Here is an 18,933-nt window from a genome sequence, read left to right as displayed (position 1 = left end):
GATCTCCGGGTCATGAGATGGAGCCCCACGTGGGGCTCCATGCTGGGCGTGGAGTCTCCTTGGGGTTCTCTCCCTCTGCTCTTCCCCCCGGCCAAAAAAAAAAATTTGGACTTTGTTCAGTCTTTCTCAACACCCCTGGACCCCAACAGCCAATATCTGTTTGCATTGACTTGGAAAAATTGACAATAATCCTGGACAGGCCTCCCTGATGCCCCCTTCTTATCTGTCCCGAGTGCCCCAGGAGTGAGGTGTCCCTACTTCCCCAGGAAATCGGGGCTCTATGGTACAGGGACAACCTCCTGCTGTGCTCAGCTCCCGGCAAGATGTCCATGGAGAAGTCCAAGTATTTGCTGCCATGCTCAGCCGCAAAGGGACATTGAGGCTCTAAAGGGAAATTGCAATTATCTCGAGGCACCGCTCGCCACCTAGGTCATAATCCACGCCCTGGAGGACTCCAGCTCTCCCCAGGAAGGGTTAAGCTAATCAGAGAACGTCCTACGCCCACGACTGAGCAGCAGTTTCCCATACTTCGTACTTCGAGGCTGGCTCCTTGCGGAACATGGGCTCCTCATTTTTCTCCGTTGGCTTCTCCGTGCTACGAACTTATTAAAATTCCAGTCTCTTGAACGCACTCATCGGGGGAGGTAAACAACTCATCGGGGGAGGTAAACACGAGCAGCCTTCATAGGACTAAAATGGGCCCTGCAGGGACCGGCCACCTCAGGCCCACGTAATCATTCCACCCTTTTCCCTCATTTGTGCAGGAGACAGACAACCCCAGGATGCTCGTGCGTGCACGGTGGGAAATAGTGGCCTACTGCGTGTTCCCGTGCCCGGTCCACCCCGCGGCCCAAAGGCCCCCGCTGGGGCTGCCAAGCTAGTAGAAGCCCTGGCAGCTGCAACCCTAGAAAATGAGGCTTATTTGCCAACTGCACATGCCGTCCCGAGTTTCGTGACTCCGAACTGACTCACTGTTTCTCTGCGGCAGACTCACCTCCTATGAGATCCTTCTGCTTCCTCCACCCAATCGACATCAGACACACTCCTGCGGTGTCATCCCTGCCCATGTCATGTCCCCTCTGCCTGGAGAGGGGCCCACGATGACGAGGTCATCACATGTTGTGTGATGCTGTGTCCTGGTACGAGACGTCCCCGTGACTAATCCTGATCTAACTATGCGATGGGTCCTCTTGGGCGAGCGGGAAAGGACACTTCCGAGCTGCTTATGCTGCTCGGGGGTGGGGGGCCTGGTGCACACTGAATCCATCCCCCAAGCAGGGCTCCAGGCCCTCGTCAGAGCGTTCAGTGACCAGACGACAAATGTAATTTACTCTCAGCAGCTTTGCCTGCAGGGTTGTCCATGATGGGGGATGTTCTGGAGACAAAGGGGTTTCCTTACGTCCTCTGAGACCCCCATCAAAATGGACCCCAAGTAAACGAGCTTCCTGCTGTTGTTCCCCTTCCTTCTGGAATCACCAGCATCACTACTCATGTGACACGGACTGAGCCTGAGCCTGGGAGGCACCCGGCTGCCCTCGTGGAAAGGCGGCAGCTACACCATCTGCAAAGGCTGTGGCGCAAGGACATGACGTCCATTCTGCTTTGGCAAAAAATGACCCCTTGCTGCCAGATCTTTGCCACCCCGACGCATGGCAGCCGTCTGCTCCTGAACCCAAGACACCACAGTGGGCCAGCAACGGTTTGCAAACTCCGTGGATGGTCGAGGTCTTGGGAAACGGCCACTTCGTTCTTCCTGGCTCCCTGGCAAACCTCATTTTGGGGGTTTTTAGATTCCCTCATCTACCGTGGTGCATTTTAAATGACTCAAATTATGAATACGCATCGGTGGGGGATCTTGTACAGAATTGCAAAAACCTTCTACTGTCAGTGTCTGGCCTGTCGAGCCCAAATCCCAGGGAGACTAATCTTGTTCCCAGAGGCCTCCAATGCCTCGCTCCAGATGCTTTGAGCACCTGGACTTGGTCCACCAGCCCTTGGCAGGGGTTATCGACACATCCTTGCTCCTGGATGCTCTTGTCCGGACGCGCTGGAGCCTTCCCCTGCTGCGAGGCCCAGGCCCTCACGGTGACCAACAAACTGCAGGAAAATGTGTTTCCCCCTTGGGGTGTAGCTCCCGCTGTCTCCAGTGATGCAGGCACCCACTTCACGGGGACACCCTGCGAACCTTGATGACCACCCCGCCAGCTTCTTGGCATTACCCTGCTTGTAATAATCATAGCAACAATCCAACAACCCTGCTGTGCCCTGTTCTCTCTGAGGCTTTAAATGCGTATTCCCAGGGGAGCCTGGGTGGCTCAGGGTGTGATCTCAGGGTCCTGGGGTCAAGTCCCTGCATCGGGCTCCCTGCTCATCGGGGAGCCTGCTTCTCTCTCTGCCTCTGATGCTCCCCTTGCTTGTGCTTTCTTTCTCTCTCTCTCTCTCTCTCTCTCTGTCAGATAAATAAATAAAATCTTAAAAAATAAAGTGTATGTTTCCAGCCACTGCTCACCAAGCCAATGACCTCCCCAAGACTGGAACTCCAGAGAAGAAATGAAGACAGACAGTGACCAGCTTGAACACTGAGCCTCAAGTCCTGGCCTGTGACTATCACAGAGATTTAGCAAACACAACAGGCCTGTGGGTGTCACACAGGATGGACAGAAGCAGCGGAACCTCACAGCCGGGGTGGGGGTGGCAGGAATGCCTTGGCTTCGGACCACGCCTCTCGTCAAGCTGCCAGGCTGACCAAGAGGCCGCTGCTACAACAGAGGCAAGAGGCCCCAAACGCAGTCACCAAACCGCGGCTCAGCACCTCACCTGGCTGCACTTTCCACCTCTCCCGGGCCTGTGACCTAGGGCCAGTCAGGGATCTCCCGGTCAGCAGGGGTGAGGTAGATGCCCAGTAGATCCCTGCTGGACCCCTGCTCTTTCCTGGTCCCCATCTCTTCTGCCTATAAAATCTCCCGGGTGAGAGCCCTTTGCAGCTCCCTTCTCTCTGCCAGATGGGATGGTGCCTGATTCATGAATTGTTGAATAAAGCCAGTTTCATCTTTACATTTAGTCACATTTTTTTTAACAATGGTAAATCTTGGGGCGCCCGCGTGGCTCAGTGGTTGAGCGTCTGCCTTCTGCTCAGGGTGTGACCGACCCCGGGGTCCTGGGATCAAGTCCCGCATCGGGCTCCCTGCAGGGAGCCTGCTTCCTCCCCCCTCTGCCTCTCAGCGTGTCTTTCATGAATAGGTAAATAAAATCTTAAAAAAAAAAAAAAGCAACAGTAAATCTTGAAGTCAGTTGTTGTTATTGCAATGTTCTTCTTTCAAGATTTTTTTGGCCATTCTAGAGCCTTTGAAATTTCCATGTCAAATTTTAATGTTTATTTAAAATTTTAATGTTATCAAAATATAAAGTTTTGTAGTTGGGTAAGTATTACACTGAATTTATAAATCGGTTTTGGGGAGAACTGACATCTTACCGTTGTTGAATCTTCTTATCTATGAACATCGTATGTCTCTTCTCATGTAGGCTTTCCTTAATTGTTCTCTACGATGTTTTGTGAGGATCTTGCACATATTTTGTTACATGTGTCTTTGAGTCTTTTACGTTTTTAAAATCACTATTTTATTTTTAAGAATTTTAAAAAGATTTTATTTATTTATTTATTCATGAGAGACAGAGAGAGGGAGAGACACAGGCAGAGGGAGAAGAAGGCTCCCTGCAGGGAGCCTGATGTGGGACTTGATCCCAGGACCCCGGGGTCATGCCCTGAGCCAAAGGCAGATGCTCAACCACTGAGCCACCCAGGAGCTCCTGTCACTTTTTTTTTTTTTTAACTTTATCTTCTAATTGTTTGTTGCTAGTTTATAGACATTCAGTAGACTTCTATTTATTGATCTTGTATTTCAAAATCTTGCTAATTTCTACTAGTCATTGATTGTTTTTAAAGCATCTGTAAGATTTTCTGCATATGCAATCACATTGTCTGCAGGGAAAGATAGTTTTACTTTTTCCACTGCAACCCGTAGGTCTTTCCCACCTTTTCTGATCTTCTCAGGCTGGTTAGAAACATCTGGGAAATTGGACCAGGAGTGCAGGGAGTGGACTGTTTGCCCTCTTTCTGACTCCAGGGGGGAGGGCTCAGTTGGTCATCTATAGGGTGTAGGTTCTCCATGGGTGTCAGTTTCCACATTCTCCTTTGTTCAGGGCCATTATCATCATGATATTGTGATTAATCATGGGAGAGATATATTTGCTCTTCATCCCATTTTCAGCGGAGCCCCTACACCCTTAGGGTTTCCTAAGTGATAAGAAAGATAAAGGTGTCTTTTTCCTTTCATTCAAGCCTCTTGCAACCACACCTGAGTTCATGCTAATGTGGGGACTTTGGAAGCCCGGAGGTAACCACAAGACGGGGCTGGTGGTCAGGAGAGCCAACCATGAGGAGGAAACCCCCCCACCTCTAGAGAGGAGAGAGGAGCTGCATGGTGACTTCATTACCACTGGCCAACAATTTCATAGTCATGCCTGGTAGTGAAGACTCCATACACATGCAACGGGACCGGGGTCCAGGAGCTTCCTTCCAGGTTGATGCTGGTGTGGGGAGAGTGACACGTCCAGAGAGCACACGGAAGCTCTGCTCCCTTTCTCCACATCGTGCCTTGTGCACCTCTTCCATCTGGCTGCTCCTGCATTGGATCCTCTTACAATAAACCAGTGATCCAGTGAGTGAAATGCTTCTCTGAGTTCTGTGAGCCTCTCTAGCAAATGAATCGAACCCATGGCAGGGGACACAGGACCCTCTGATCTGTAGCTGGTTGGTCAAAAGCATAGACGGGAGGTGGACTTGCAGTTGGCATCTGAAGGGGGGGCATCTTGTGGGACAGAGCCCTCAACCTTTGGGGTTTCATGCCGCCTCCAGGTTATGTCAGAGTTGAATTGACACCTGGTCAGTGTCCACTGAGAACTGGAGAATCGCTTGGTGGCCTTGGAAAACACGCATGGAATCAGAAGCCTTTTGTCAAATGCTTTTCCTACATTGAGACGACCATAATTTCCAGACTTTGTTCTGTTAATGTATTGAATCGCACTTACTGCTTTTCACATGTTAAACTGCCCTCGTGTCCCTGGGGTAAACCCCCTTCCTTATGGGGTGTTGTCTGTGTTGCTGGATTCATTTTGCAGATATTTTATTAAGGAATTGACTTCATCTTCACAAAGGCTGTTGGTCTATAGTTTTCCTGTCATGTCTTTGTCTGGGTTGTGCTGGCCTGACGAACTGATTTGGGATGTGTTCCTTCTCCTATTTTTGTATTTTTGAATTTGTAGAGAATTGATGGTGTTTATTCCTTAACTATGTGATGGAATTGACCCGTGAAGTATCTGGGTCTGGAGTTTGCTTTGTGAGAAGGTTTATAATTATGATTCCAATTTCTCTGATACAAGACTACTCAGATTTTCTGTTTCTTCTTGTGTTAGTTTGATGGTTTGTATTTTTCAAGGACTTTGTCTATTCAGTATAAATTGCTTAGTTTATTGGAATCATATTTTGTTATTGCTGTCCCATGTCTAATGGATGTGCAGCGATAATCCTGCTATTCTGAGAACGGGATCTTGTGTTTTTAATTTCTTTGATCAAGCTGTCAAAGAGCTTATCATTTTATCAACCTTTTTAAATACCTTACTGTTGGGTTTATTGTTTGTTGCTTTAAAAAATTTCTCTGATTTGTACTCTCGATTTTCTCATTTCCTCCCTTCTTACTTTGGGTTTAATTTCCACCTTTGGGAGAGCTTTTTAGATAATAGTTTTATACTCTTTTTTCTAATATTGGCATTAAAACATAAATTTTCTTCTGAGGTTGCTTTATGTTGAAACTCACAACTTCTCATATGCTGTGTTTTTTCCTAAGTGTTCAGTTCAAAGTATTTTCTACTTTCTCTTGTGACTTCTTTGACCCACACATGATTTAAAGGTGTATTGTCTAATTTCCAAATATTTGGATATTTTTTCCAGTTACATTTTTGCTATTGATCTCTGATTTACATTCTGGTCAGAGAATGTACTCTGTTTGATTTCAGACTTTTTAAACGTATTGAAATTTGATATAGTGCCCAGCAAACGACCTCTCTCCGTAAATGTTCTATTTAGATTTGAAAGAAATGTCAATTAGATCAATTTTGTTAATTATGTTGTTCAAGACTTCTTTATCTTTAGTGATTTTCTGTCTTATTTTTTCTATCAATTACCCGTATTTCTGCCACCCTGGTATCATTTCTACCAGATGCCACTTGTTACAGCTGTTCTGGGGTTACTGTTGTTAGTAACTGAAAGTATTAACTAGCATTTAACAAGGGCTTCCCGTGTATTGGGAGCAGCGAGAAGCACTTTGCGTGGGCTGCATCCTGTAGTCCTCACAACAAACATTGGAACCAGGTATTTTATATCCCTACTGGACCGATGAAACTAAGGAACAGAGAGGCAAAGCAGGCCACCCACGTCACACAGCTGTGCTTGGTTGAATCTGGACTCGAACCCAGGTACGTCAGGGGGCCCATGTCCGTTCCCCCAGCACAGGAGCCCCTCACGCGGGCGTGTGGTCAGAGGGCGCCTGCAGGACACCATGCCTCGGCTGTGGCGGCTCCGTCCACTCTGGCCTGCTTCCTCCCACCCGGGTCTCAGGGTTTCTGTGTGCTCTTTGGGCCCGAGACTGTGTGTCCAGCACCCGGGATGGGGAGGAAGGGCCTTGTCTGGCTGGACACCTGCTCTGGGCCAGGCATCCAGAGACCAAGGTTCAACACCCAGCTCCTCCATGGGTCACTTCCCCTCCAGGCCTGTTTGATCATCCGTGACAGTGAAGCATCTCCCTCTTTCCCCTCCCCACCCCTCCTCCCAGGGCCGGCAGGTGTCCTGCTCCCCTGTTGCCACCATCGTCCCCACAGGAGGCCCCAGTGGCTGGGCTCCTCCCTACCTGGGCCAGCTGCTCTTCCCAGCATGCCTTCTCTCCCTCATTGAAGATGGCCTCTGCGGGACAGAAGGGCATCACTGGAGGTCAAGTCTGATGTCTGCACCGGGGCTGGAGCTCTGGCTCCTTGTCCCCCAGCCCTTAGGGACTGGACTGAGTCAGGGTGGCACCGTCCTGCCTCTGCTTGTCCTGGCTTTGTGGAGGGGGGTGGGCTGAGCTTGGGCTCGAGGTCTGGATGGGGTTGTGGCCCTGCCACCCTTGCTGTGTGACCTCAGGCAGGACATGCTGCCTTTCGGGGCCTCAGCTCACTGATGGTGAATGGAGGGGTCGTCCCTCTGGGCCTCGCCATTGGGAATGTGCTAGAATGTGCTAGAATCCTCTGGAGGGTGGAGAAATAAGGCCTGGAGAGTGGTGTGCTGTGAGAATAGAAAGCTTTTATGGGACGTTGGAAACTCAAGCTCAGAGGGCAGCTGCTTTGGGGATGGCCCTGGGAGTCTCAGAGCTCATCCGGGCACAGAGGGACCTCCACCCAGCTTGCCAGGCCTGGGAAGGGTATACGAAGTCTAGTTAAGCCCGGGCCTGCCTCCTCCCGGCCTCGGAGCCAAACTCCCAGGCTCAGCCTTTGAGGCTCCCCCCGCTGGGCCGGGCCCCCCTCTAGATGGGCGAGCCCCCTACATCCATTTCCTTCCACCACCCCCAACCCCTTGCTGAGGTCCTGTGGGGGATCCGCACCATTCCCTCCTCAAAATCCTACATGTTCCTCGAGGCGTGGCTCCCACGTGGCTGCCTCCTCCTTCAGGAGGCCCTCCCTGAGGTCACCAGAGTGGCCCAGTGCCTTCTGGGGACAGCAGTGTGCTTGGCTCACGCTTGGGAGCGGACAGTGAATGAAAGCTGGTTCCTGCCTCCCTCTGGAGGCCGTGAGCTCCTGAGGCCCGGAGCCCGGAGCCCGGAGCCCGGAGCCCGGCACAGGGCAGGTGCTCAGTCAGAGCTGCTTGTTTTGCCTTCGCTAAACACTCTTCCCGGCAAGGCCCCTCCCTATAGGTCCTCCCTCAGGGTCCTCAGCCACCCCCTGGGTGTCCAGGGCGGTCCTTCCCCCGACTCAGTGGCAGTGGCTGCTCTAGAGGCACTGGAAACTGGACACCCCAGGCCTGTGACACGTGGCTGGGTGGCTGGAGGTCTCCTTTCATGGGGGTCCCAACGTGGCCCAGGCTGGCCGTGGGGTGGGAGCCGTGCGGGTGCTCTGGCATGGACAGGCCTGCCTGTCGTGTGGCTGGAGTCTGGCCCCGTGTGTGTCCCGCCAAGCCCCCTTCTGCATCTTTCCCTGTGATGTCCCCCTCCCCAAACCCCGCTGCCCCTGGGACCCCGGGGATAGAAGCCAGCCCAGGCCAGGCTGGGGGTGCCTCAGGCCCCTCGGGCAGGACATACCATTCGAGGTCAGGACGCCCATCACATAGAGGAGGCTGCGGTGAGGGAAGACGCCCGTCAGGACCTCGGTCTCCAGGTGCTGGGCCACCACGCGCCATGAGTGCCTACAGATGGCCAGCAGCACGTCGCTGGCCGCGTCCTGGTACACCTCCTCCAGCTCCTGGAGGCGGGAGGCGAAAAGGAGGAGAGGGCGCTCGGAGCAAGCTCTGGCATCTCCACGCGGGGTGGGTTTGGTAGACGGGGCGGCTACTGTCCACCCAGGGTGGGCTGGGAAGCCGCGGCCAAGCTAGCCCGGCTCACAGGCCCCAGCTGAAGCGCAGGCTCCCCCGGGGCTCAGGGCTTCCCGTGACTCTCAGCACCCCTGCTGCACCCCTGCTCCTCCTACGCTTCCTGCTGCTGAGCCTGGAGTGCTGCTCCCGCCCACCTGTCTCCCCAGATCTAGTCCAGGTTTAAAGGCTGCCCGGAGGCCCCCGCTCCGGAGATGCGCCCCGAAGGCTCCCGTCAACACCACTCCTTTTCCTGAGCTCCTGGCAGCTCCGGGCAACGTCATAGCCTTTGATTCTTTATCACCAGGAATCCAGAGCCACAGCCGATGCTCCTGCGTGGACTTCTGTGTCCCGAGGAGCCAGGGTGTCAGGTGCCGGGGGCCACAGGCCCGCCATGGTCTGGCGAAGTTTGGCTTCCTCTTTTCTCTGATTCTTAGTAAGAACCATCAGGTGATTCCGTGGCTGCGGGTGTGAGGGGGGTGCCACACGGTCGTCGCCGGGCTGAGGCCAGGGGTCTGCTCTGTGTTTGGTGGCATCTGAAAGTGAGAGGCCTATGGTCCCTGGAGGCCCTGTGACGCTGTGGGACTCCTCCTATGAAATCATTCTGTCGTTGGTAATTCACTGCAAGTTTCCACACGAGGGCTTCGCATTCGGATGGTGCATTGAAGTCGATTTTGCTCTTCTCTGTTTAAAGATTTTCTTTATTTATTTGAAGAGGAGGGAGAGAGAGTGCACACAGTCCAGTGAGCGAGAGCACAAGAGTAGGGGAGGAGAAAGCAGACTCTGCGCTGAACAGGGAGCCCCACATGGGACTCGATCCCAAGACCCTGGGATATGACCCCCGCTGAAGGCAGACGCTTCACCGACTGAGACCCCCAGGCGCCAGATTTTGCTCTTTCAAACACCTCAAAACAAACAAACAAACAAACAAACAAACAAACAAACAAACAAACCACCACAACAAAACGACATTTAGGAGATGATTTAAAAAGGACGACAGCAGCCACGGCCTGGGAGCTGGAGAGCCGGGGAGTGACAGGTGGCGGGGCTGAGCATGGGCCCACGCGCTGGCCCTGTCACCGCCGGCAGGACTCCCGGGGGGCGCGTCTCCCACCCCTCTGCACCTGGGTGGCCTGGGGGAGGGTTCAGAGGTTTAGGAAGGAGCCAGGTGCCCGGATGCCGTGCCCACTCCGTGCACCTGGAGGGTCCAGCGAAGTCTGGAGGCTCGGTCCCCCGAGGGGGCAGCTACGGGCCTGTGGCGGGAGGCCAGGCGTCCACGGTGCTGCCCTGGGGCCTCCGCCTCGGGCTGGCGCTGTGGCAGGGTCTTCCCTGGGAACTCTGGGCGGCCAGGGACGGGAGACACGGGGGTGAGCACGGGTGGCGGGCGGCAGCGGCCCCCAGCCCCCCCACCCCGTCCGGGTGCTCCGAGCTCCCCGTCGGTGCGAACCCCGGGCAGACAGCCACGCTGCAGAAGCCTCGGGTGTGGGAGACGAAAACCGGCACCACACACCCGACAAAACCAGAAAACAGCTCCTCGGAGGAAACGCAGGCCAAACAGAGATGAAAACTTCGAGCGAAGCTGTGTGTTGAACATCCCGAGAGATAAGAGGAGGTATTGCAGCCACGAATGCTATAAACAGCTTAATGTGAAAAGGAACATTCTGGAGGCGAAAACCAAGATCACGAGAGAGTCGGAGGCACCAGGGGCCCGAGCTGGAAATGCCACGGGAGGTCCGCGAGACTATGAGTCTTCAGAGAGCAGAACAGAGGACAGGGAGCTGGTCGGGGGGAGACCAGGGGAGAGTACGGGGCCCGCCGAGCACCCCACTCCCCATGCCTGTGTGTTAGGTGTCTTGAAGCCTCGGGGGGACGAGGGCAGAGAAACCCAGGGGGCCAGACCATCAGTGAAGTATGAGAGGAATGTTCCAGAAGCAAGGGGCCCAAGCAGCCAGACTGCAGGAGGCAAGGCCGGAAGGCATAGTGGCTAGGGACAGACGCGGAGTGAGGCGCCCTTGGGAGCTGCAGACACAGGAAGGTGCTGCAGGCCGGCCCGTGGGAGGGACAAAAGTCTAACATCCAGGATGGCTCTGGAGTCTCTGGCCGCACCTGGGGCAGTGGGACATTATTGCCAACGTGACAATGATCTTGTCAAACAGGAAAGAACTGACCTGCAAAGCCAACGAAAAGTGTATTTGGGGCCTTTGGGGAATTCCGATCTGGGAGACACAGATCCGGCAGGCGACGGGAATGTTCTGGGAGAGGGGAGGAGAGAGAGATTCTCTTCATTTTCCAAAGATTTTATTTATTTAGAGAGAGTGCGCACAAGCAGGAGGAGCCGCAGGCAGAGGGAGGGGGGGAGGCAGGCTCAGCAGGGAGCCCGAGTGGGGCTCGATCCCAGGACCCCGGGGTCATGACCTGAGCTGACAGAGCCGCCCAGGGGCCCAGAGAAAGAGTTTATAAAGGCAGAAACCACAGGCTTATTATGGAAGCCGTTTGAAAGGACTACGATTGGCGGAGGCAAAACTGATTCACGTTGGTCCCCACAGGATAGGTCCCTCTGCTGGTCGCCAGGGCGGTGCTCAGTGAAACAAGCCTCACTCTGGGAAACGCAACACGATGTGGCCGTGTGTGGTCGGCACGGCCTCAAGTTCACCCTCATCCAGGGGTGGGCCTGCAGGAGACCAACGTCCCTGGTGGCCTCTGCTGCCACCCTGACAGTCCTGACTTCATTTCAGATGTTTCTGTCCACAATCTCCAACACAGAGTCCGGGGTGAAACAACAGAGAGATTTCCAGAAATGCCTGGTCGCCACCTGTACTTCCCAAACACCCTTTTTCAGGAAGCTGCTCTGCGTGTGTGTGTGTGTGTGTGTGTGTGTGTGTGTGTGTGTGAGTCCTCAAAGCGAGAGAGCAGGCCAGGAAAGAGGAAGGCTTGGGGTATCCGGGACGCTGTCCTCGGCCGCCAAGGGCTACGGGGCCCCAGACTGGGCTTTGGACACCAAGACGCCGGCAGACAGGCTGGGCTGGCTGGGACCTGGGCGATGAGGTGCCTGCTGTCTCCTGTGAGCCCTGGGCCAGCTCGCGGTGCCTGCTGAAGCGCCCGACCCACGCTGGAGAGCTGGCGGCGGGCGGCGGCGTGCGCAGAAGTGGGCCCAGCCTCAGAGAGGCTCTTGTCCACCCTCAGGGAGGCTGAGCCAGGCTGGCGCCGGACGCTGGTGGGCTCCGCTAGCCCTGCAGCCATGGACAGCCTGCGTGCCCCGTGCCCCGTGCCCCGGTATTACCACTGCTCTGTCGACTACACATAGGTGCCTTACATTTTAAAAATATTCCTGACATGCTTCACAAAATGACTTAAATTAAAAAAAAAAAAAGGACAGAATTTTAGAACACACTTACACGGGCTATGGACTTTGTTCTTTGTTTTTCCCTGACTCCCACACTGGGAAGGGTCCACAGGCCTCTCTGCAGGGAGCCTGGAGGCTGGGCACGCCGGCCATTTACCGGCCAGGTAACTGCTGCAGGCAAGTCTCCTAGACCGCCGAGCCTCCATCTGTAAACAGGGGTCATAAAGACCTGCTCCCGCTTTGTGGGGTGCCAAGGCTCGGGCCTGTGGTAGTGGGCCTCAGTGACGAGTCACGTCCACTTTGGGGCAGTCCTGGGCTGGTCTAAGGAAGAGCCACCAGCCCCCAAGTCCCTGGAGCTGAAGTCAGCCGAGGCCATGGCCAGGCCTGGGGCAGGTAGGCCTGGTGCGATTCGGGACCAAACCGAAGTCTCCAGCAGGCGAGACCAGGAGGTGGCAGTGGAAGTTGAGTTAAGCCTGAAGAATGGGTGGGACTTGCAGGAGGGCTTCCAGAGCCTGAGTGTGGGAAGCATCCACGGTAGGACAGGTGGTGGTGGGGGCACCCAGGGCCCATCTCAGGGCTGGGACCTCTGGGAGAAGGCTTTATGCTCCAGTTGACATTTGGCTCTTCTACTTTCAGGGCCAGTAGACCCAGACAAGCCATGAGCTTTCCGAATCTCACCTTTCTCAACTGTAAAATGGGTGCATGAGGTTGTCCCTCTGAAAGGGCTGGTGGTAAGAAAATGAAACGGACAGAAATCACTTGGTCAACCACAGGGCTGACCACCCCCAGCATTATCTGGATGCTGGGGGCAGCAGCCTGTATTCCCAGAAGTGGCCTATTTTCTGGGATGGGAGGCATACCGTGGACTTGGTCATGTTCTCTAGGGCCAGCTGCATGAATGATTTCTCCCAGGCCTCCTCCAGGGAGTTGCTGGCTTCAATGACTGCCTCCAGGACGTGGAACAGCCGGAACTTGTGCCGGGAGGAGATCTGTGGGTGGCAAAGTGGGCAGAGGCTCAGGGACAGACTGGGTCTGGTCACACGGGGAGTTGGCTGCCAGTGTGGGGAGGCTGAGGTGGCCAAGAAGGCCAAAGGGGGAGGGCCCCAGTGGATGCACTTGGCCATTTGTCCAATAATCATTTAGTGAATATTCACTATGAGCAGGCCCTGAACTAGGTTCTATAGAGACAGATGAATAAAAGTTTGTCTCTACCTTCAGGAACTGTTATGGGATTTTAAAAACATTTTGCCTCTATAGTCAGTTCATTCATTTATTCACCCATTCATTAAAACTTAATCATATCTTCCCCCTAATTATCCATCCATCTACCAACCTATCCATCTATCCACCCATCCACCCATCCACCCACCCACCCATCCACCATCCAACCATCTATCCATCTATTCAACCATCCACCCCCATCCATCCATCCATCCATCCATCCACCCATCCCCATCCATCCATCCATCCATCCACCCATCCACCTATCCATCTAACCATCCATCCATCCATCCCTCTCTGCCACTTAATCACTCTGTGACTTTAGGCAGATCACTTTCCTTTTCTAAGTCTGTTTTCTTATCTATGGGGATCATAACATCTATATCATGAGACTATTCTGAGGATGGCCCACCTTCCTTCCTCCCCATTTAGCTCATTGGACATATGAGGAGATAGACTTGCCTCAAATCATTTAGCAGCACCAAAGAGCCAAGATTTGAACCAGCCTTGAGGCCTGGCCCTCCCCACTACTCCCCATGCAGACCCTCCAATGGCCCAAGCAGCTCCCACCTCTGGATTGTCTACCAAGTAGTCATGGATGGTTTCCAGCACCAGGTTGGGGGCTCTGTAAGCCATGCCTTTGATCTTCTTGATGATGTACTTCATATGGAGGGGATCTGACTCATTCAGGTCACGGAGCATCTTGAAGCAAATGGCTAAAGGAGATGGAAAAAGGTGTGGGGTGGAAGTGCTGTGGGAAGGTTATATTGTGCCAGCAGGGACAGGTGAGCAGGGAGGGGGTAGGGCCAAGGAATGGGAAATAGTGATCTGAAAATGAGGACTAAAGAACCATACACAGTGGGAATTCCTGGGCCACCTAACTAACCAAACAGTCCTCCTGGAGTCCGAGATAGGGTAGGAAGCAGGAATGCATGCAGGTTTCACACCCTTATATACCCATGTATATTTCTATCCATTTGTTGATTTTACCACTTTTTCATGCCTCCATTTATCCAATCATCTATCATCTACCTATCCATTGATCCATTTGTCCATCCACCCACACATTCATCCATATGTCTGTTTGTACATCATTTCATCTATTCATTCCCTTCTCTGTCCATCCTTACACTCACGCACCAATCCATGCAGTAATAAATGCATCTAGCTGTCCATCATCTGCTCATAAATTTATCTACCCACCTGTCCATCCACCCGCCCATTCATAAATTTATCCATCTATCCATCCATCCATCACTCATCCACTCAAATTAGCCATCCATCCCTCTGTCCCTCCATCTATCCATTCCTTCACCTCTTCACCCTCCATTTAGTCATTCAACATTCAATTATGTTCCTTCTCTGTGGTCATAGCACTGTGAATGAGGCCTCAAAGAGGAGTCAGGACCCAGCTCAGTTCTGAGGGAGCCTTCAGCCATGGGAGCCCTACCCAATATCAGTGGATTTGGTTCTGTAGTTGTATAGAAGGCCCTGGGCACACAGAGAGGGGAGGGGCAATATATCCCAACAAAGATGGCTATTCAGGACTGGCTACTCAGAGGAGGTGGCAATTTAACTTTGCCTAGAAGGATGAAGGCAAGTCATCCTTTGAATGAGGGGAACAGCATTCCTATGAGAGGGTCAGGCCTAGGCTGAGGTTCTCAGGTGTGAAGAGGTGTGGTAAGAAAGTGAAAGATGAGGTGTGAGGAAGGGAATTTTTGGGCTTTGGATGGTGCCTCAGGAGGCATGAAGAGGCCAAAGAGGTTGTATAGGGCTCATTGCTGAAAGCCTCATTATGTCCACAAGGTCCTCGACATCTATAAGGTCTCAGGGTGGAGGGTGGGGGGTGGGTTCCCTCTGGCCCTCATCCCCAGGACTTTTTTGAGTGGAGGGACGTGATGGAGTCTGTTGTTGACCACCCCATCTCTACCTTGCCAGAGTCCCAGGGCTGGTGATCACCTGCATTGTAGGCTTCCTCCATGAACATCTTGTGCTCCTTGGGCATCAGAGCAGCCTGGCTGCTCCGTGACTTGCAGAGAAGAATGGTGGTGGGGTGTGCTTGTCTGTCCCTGTGAGCAGGGTCCTGAGGTACCCTCATACAAGACAGGTCCTTCATGGATCTGGAGATAGTGGAGGAGATTCTGAAATGGAAAAGAAGTCCAGGGTGTACATATCTGGGCACCTTTGTGTGCATTCATGAATGCAAGTCCAGTAGACACTGAGAGCCATGTTGGTCAGGATCAGGCTTGGTAACATGCTTCTGTGTGTCTGTCCTTCTATTTAATAGTCTGCCTGAATTCCAAGGGGGGAGAGTAATGAAGGGGTCTGGAGGGGATGCCATTAAGTAGACAGCATTGCCTGCGGGCCTGGAGAGGCCTGGCTTCCCAGCAAGGGCTGGTGGCATAGATGTGGCCGGCAGGACCAGGAGGGCTCCAGGTATGGCATCCCCAGCTCTAGCTCTTGCACTGACCTGGAGGAGCCTGTCTTTTCAGGGCCACACATGAGACTGCCCTGGCTACTCAGATGTCACTGAGGAGCCTTTGAGGGAGATCCAAGAGTTGTGGGAGCAGGAGCCATGAAAATGGATCCACTGGACCACAACTCCATCTGTGCCCCACGGTCCACCAGCCTGGTCCTTGAGAACAATTACATGTGTGTGATGGAGACACTGAGAAGAACCATGTGGCAGGGACAAGGAAGGACATCTGCTCCTTGAAGCTGGTTCCTTCCTACTTCTGCTTCCCCTCTTCTTCTTCTGCAAATATGGGGATAGGAATCCCTCAGACTGTGCCCATTGCCAAAGTGGTACAAAGAAAGAGGCATTCTTCATTTAGGGAGTGGTGACAACTTCTTTGATCCTCATGGCAGGATTGGGTTCTGCTCTATACTCTGGGACCTCATTTCTTGTTCACTCTCAGTTCCTGGTTCCCAAGTACTGACCACAGTCATGGTGTGTCCTTTCTAGCTGCTAAGGATATAACTAAGGGATATAACTAAGGACATAAGGATATCTAATGTTTGATATTAGTGGGTTTGTATATTTTTTCTCAATTTTTGAGTCATTTAAAGCAGGAAGGGGAATCTAGTCCTTGTTGTTCCATCTTGGAGGGAAGCCCTGGTGTTGTTTTCATCATCTTCAGGACTTTGGGTTTTTCCTGGGTGCAGTGAGAAACCATAGAGTGTTCTGAGTGACATGATCTGACATACATTTCTTACGTGGTAGAATAAATTAATGGATAAATGTTAAGAGATGAACCACCTTCTGATATACCACATAATGTACCTATTGAATTTGTTCATGGTTTGTTGTCTTGCTCACATCAAATGAAAAATTACCAGGCACACATGGCAGCAAGAAAATATGACCCCTAAGTAGGAGAAAAAAAAGTAATTGATCAAAAGCGACACAGAAATGACACAAATGATAGAATTAGTAGACAAGGACATTAAATGTTATTGTAACAATATTCAACATGTTCAGCATGATGGATTAAAACATAAGCTTGGTAAGGAGAGACATGGAAAAAAAACAAGATGAAGAATACAACGTTTGAGATTAATACACAGGATGAGTTTAAGGGCAGATTAGACACAGTAGAAGCAAAGATCAGTGAACTTGAAGACACTACAGCAGGAACTATCAAAAAATGGAACACAAATAGAAAAAAAGGCTGGAAAAATGGAACAGAGCAGCAGTGAATTGTAGAACAATCTCAAAGGGCATAGTGTGTGTGTGTAATGTGAATCCTCATGGGGAGAGAAAGGGAGACAGAATATAATATTTGAAGAAATAATATCTGAGGTTTCTAAATTAATAAAAACTAAAAATCCCACAAATCCAAGAAACTCAATGAACCTCAAGTGAAAGAAACGTAAAGAAAACTACACAAAATGATCTTGAAATAAAATTGCCTAAAGCCAATGCTTAGAGAAAATCTTAAGAAAGAAAGCCAGAGGAAAAAGGTGCATTATAGACAAAAGTTTAAGACAAGAACAAGAGTATAGTTCTAGTCAGAAATAATGCAAGCCAGGAGAAATGGAGCAACATTTTAAAGCACTAAGAGGAAAAAAAAATACCTGGCAAACTAGAATTCTACACACAGAGAAAAAAAATGTAAAAGATTGACAGTAAAACCAAGCCTTTATCATATGCACTAAACCTGAAAGAATTTATAATCAGCAGATCTGCACCATAAGAAATGTTTGTGGAAGTCTGTCAGAGAAGGAAAATAATACCAGATGGAAATATGGAAATTCTTTTCTTACACAAAAGAATAAAGAACAGTGGAAATGGTAAATATGTAGGCGAATGTAAAATATTTCTCCTGATTGTTCAAGTTTAAAGTAAAAATAACAATGCTTTGTAGGGCCTAAACAAATGTAGAAGTAAAATATATGTCAACAGTACCATAAAGGCCAGCAGAGGGAAATGGAAATAAGATGTTGTAAGATTCTTACACTGTAAGTAAAATAGCATAACATCATTTGAACATAGACTGAGATATGGTAAACTTGTAAACTATAAGTCCTAAAACAATCACTAAAAAATCAAACAAAGAGTAAACTAAAATATATATAGCTAATAGGCCAACAAAAGATATAGAGGAAAAGAGAAGCAAACAGAAGAAGAAACAAAGTGAAAATAAATCGCAAGGTGGTAGATTAAAACCAAATTATATCAATAGTCACATTAAATGTAAATGATTTAAATATCTCAATCAAATAGCAGAGAGTGTCAAATCGAATAAAAAATCAAGACCCAAGTATAACCTACCTATAAGGTATATGCTGGAAATGTAAGAGACACAAATAAATGAAAAATAAAGGATGAAAATGATATACCATGCTAACAATAATCTGAAGAGAATTAGAGTGGCTATATTAATATCAGATAAAGTATAATTGAGTGTTAATAATATAACCAGGGATAAAGAGAATGAATTCATAATGATAAAGGCATCATTTTACCAAGATGACTTACAATTCTAAATGTTCATGTACCTAAAAACAGAGCTTCAAAATATACAAAACAAAAAAAGATAGAACTCAAAGGAGAGATAATTGAAGAATAGTTGAATCATAGTTGAAGATTTCAGCATCCCTCTGTCAGTAATTGATAGAGCAAGAAGATAGATAATCGTTAAGGATATAAAAGATTTGAACAGTACCCTTAGCAAATGGAATCTAATTGGCATTTACAAAACTCTCCATTTAACAACAGAAGAACGCACATTCTTTTCAAGAGGATGTGGAACATCTACCAAGATAGATCATGTTCTTGGGCCATAAAATAGTCTCAGTAAGTTTAAAAGGATTCAGATAAAACAAAGCATACACTTTGACCACAATATAATTAAAGTAGAAATGAATCACAGACAGATAGATGGGAAATCCCAAGTATTTTGAAACTAAATAACAATTTTAAATAATGCATGAGTCAAGAAGAAATGGAAAGTTAAAAAGTATTTTGAACTGAATGAAAATGGAAACACAATATATAAAAATACATGAGATGCAGCTAAAGCAGTGCTTTGAGGGAAATTTATAGCATGAAAACCTATAGCGTTAGAAAAGAATACAGGTCTGAAAAACTTAAAAACTAGGGTGAAAGGGGCGTATGAAGCCCAAAGAAAGAAAATGATAAAAAGAGAGCAGAAATCAATGAATAGAAAACATCAGTAAAACCAAAGGCTGACTCTTTGAAGAGATGACTGCATTTGAC

General features: G+C 50.2%; 1 protein-coding gene across 1 annotated transcript in view; it reads right to left on the bottom strand.

The window, feature by feature from the left end:
- Positions 1-18,933, bottom strand: part of LOC112909228 (maestro heat-like repeat family member 5) — a 70,259-nt gene that overhangs the window by 45,281 nt on the left and 6,045 nt on the right. The window contains exons 2-6 of the mRNA XM_072733648.1: positions 15,171-15,352; positions 13,782-13,927; positions 12,851-12,979; positions 8,382-8,541; positions 6,963-7,015 (exon numbers count right to left, since the gene is read on the bottom strand). Coding sequence (XP_072589749.1) covers positions 6,963-7,015; positions 8,382-8,541; positions 12,851-12,979; positions 13,782-13,927; positions 15,171-15,352 — 670 coding nt within the window. The remainder of the gene's footprint in view (positions 1-6,962; positions 7,016-8,381; positions 8,542-12,850; positions 12,980-13,781; positions 13,928-15,170; positions 15,353-18,933) is intronic.

This window comes from Vulpes vulpes, chromosome 13, assembly GCF_048418805.1.
Source record: "Vulpes vulpes isolate BD-2025 chromosome 13, VulVul3, whole genome shotgun sequence".
NCBI classification, from domain to species: Eukaryota; Metazoa; Chordata; class Mammalia; order Carnivora; family Canidae; genus Vulpes; species Vulpes vulpes.
Note: the sequence above shows the minus strand (reverse complement) of the source record. Positions and strands in the feature narration are given on the sequence as shown.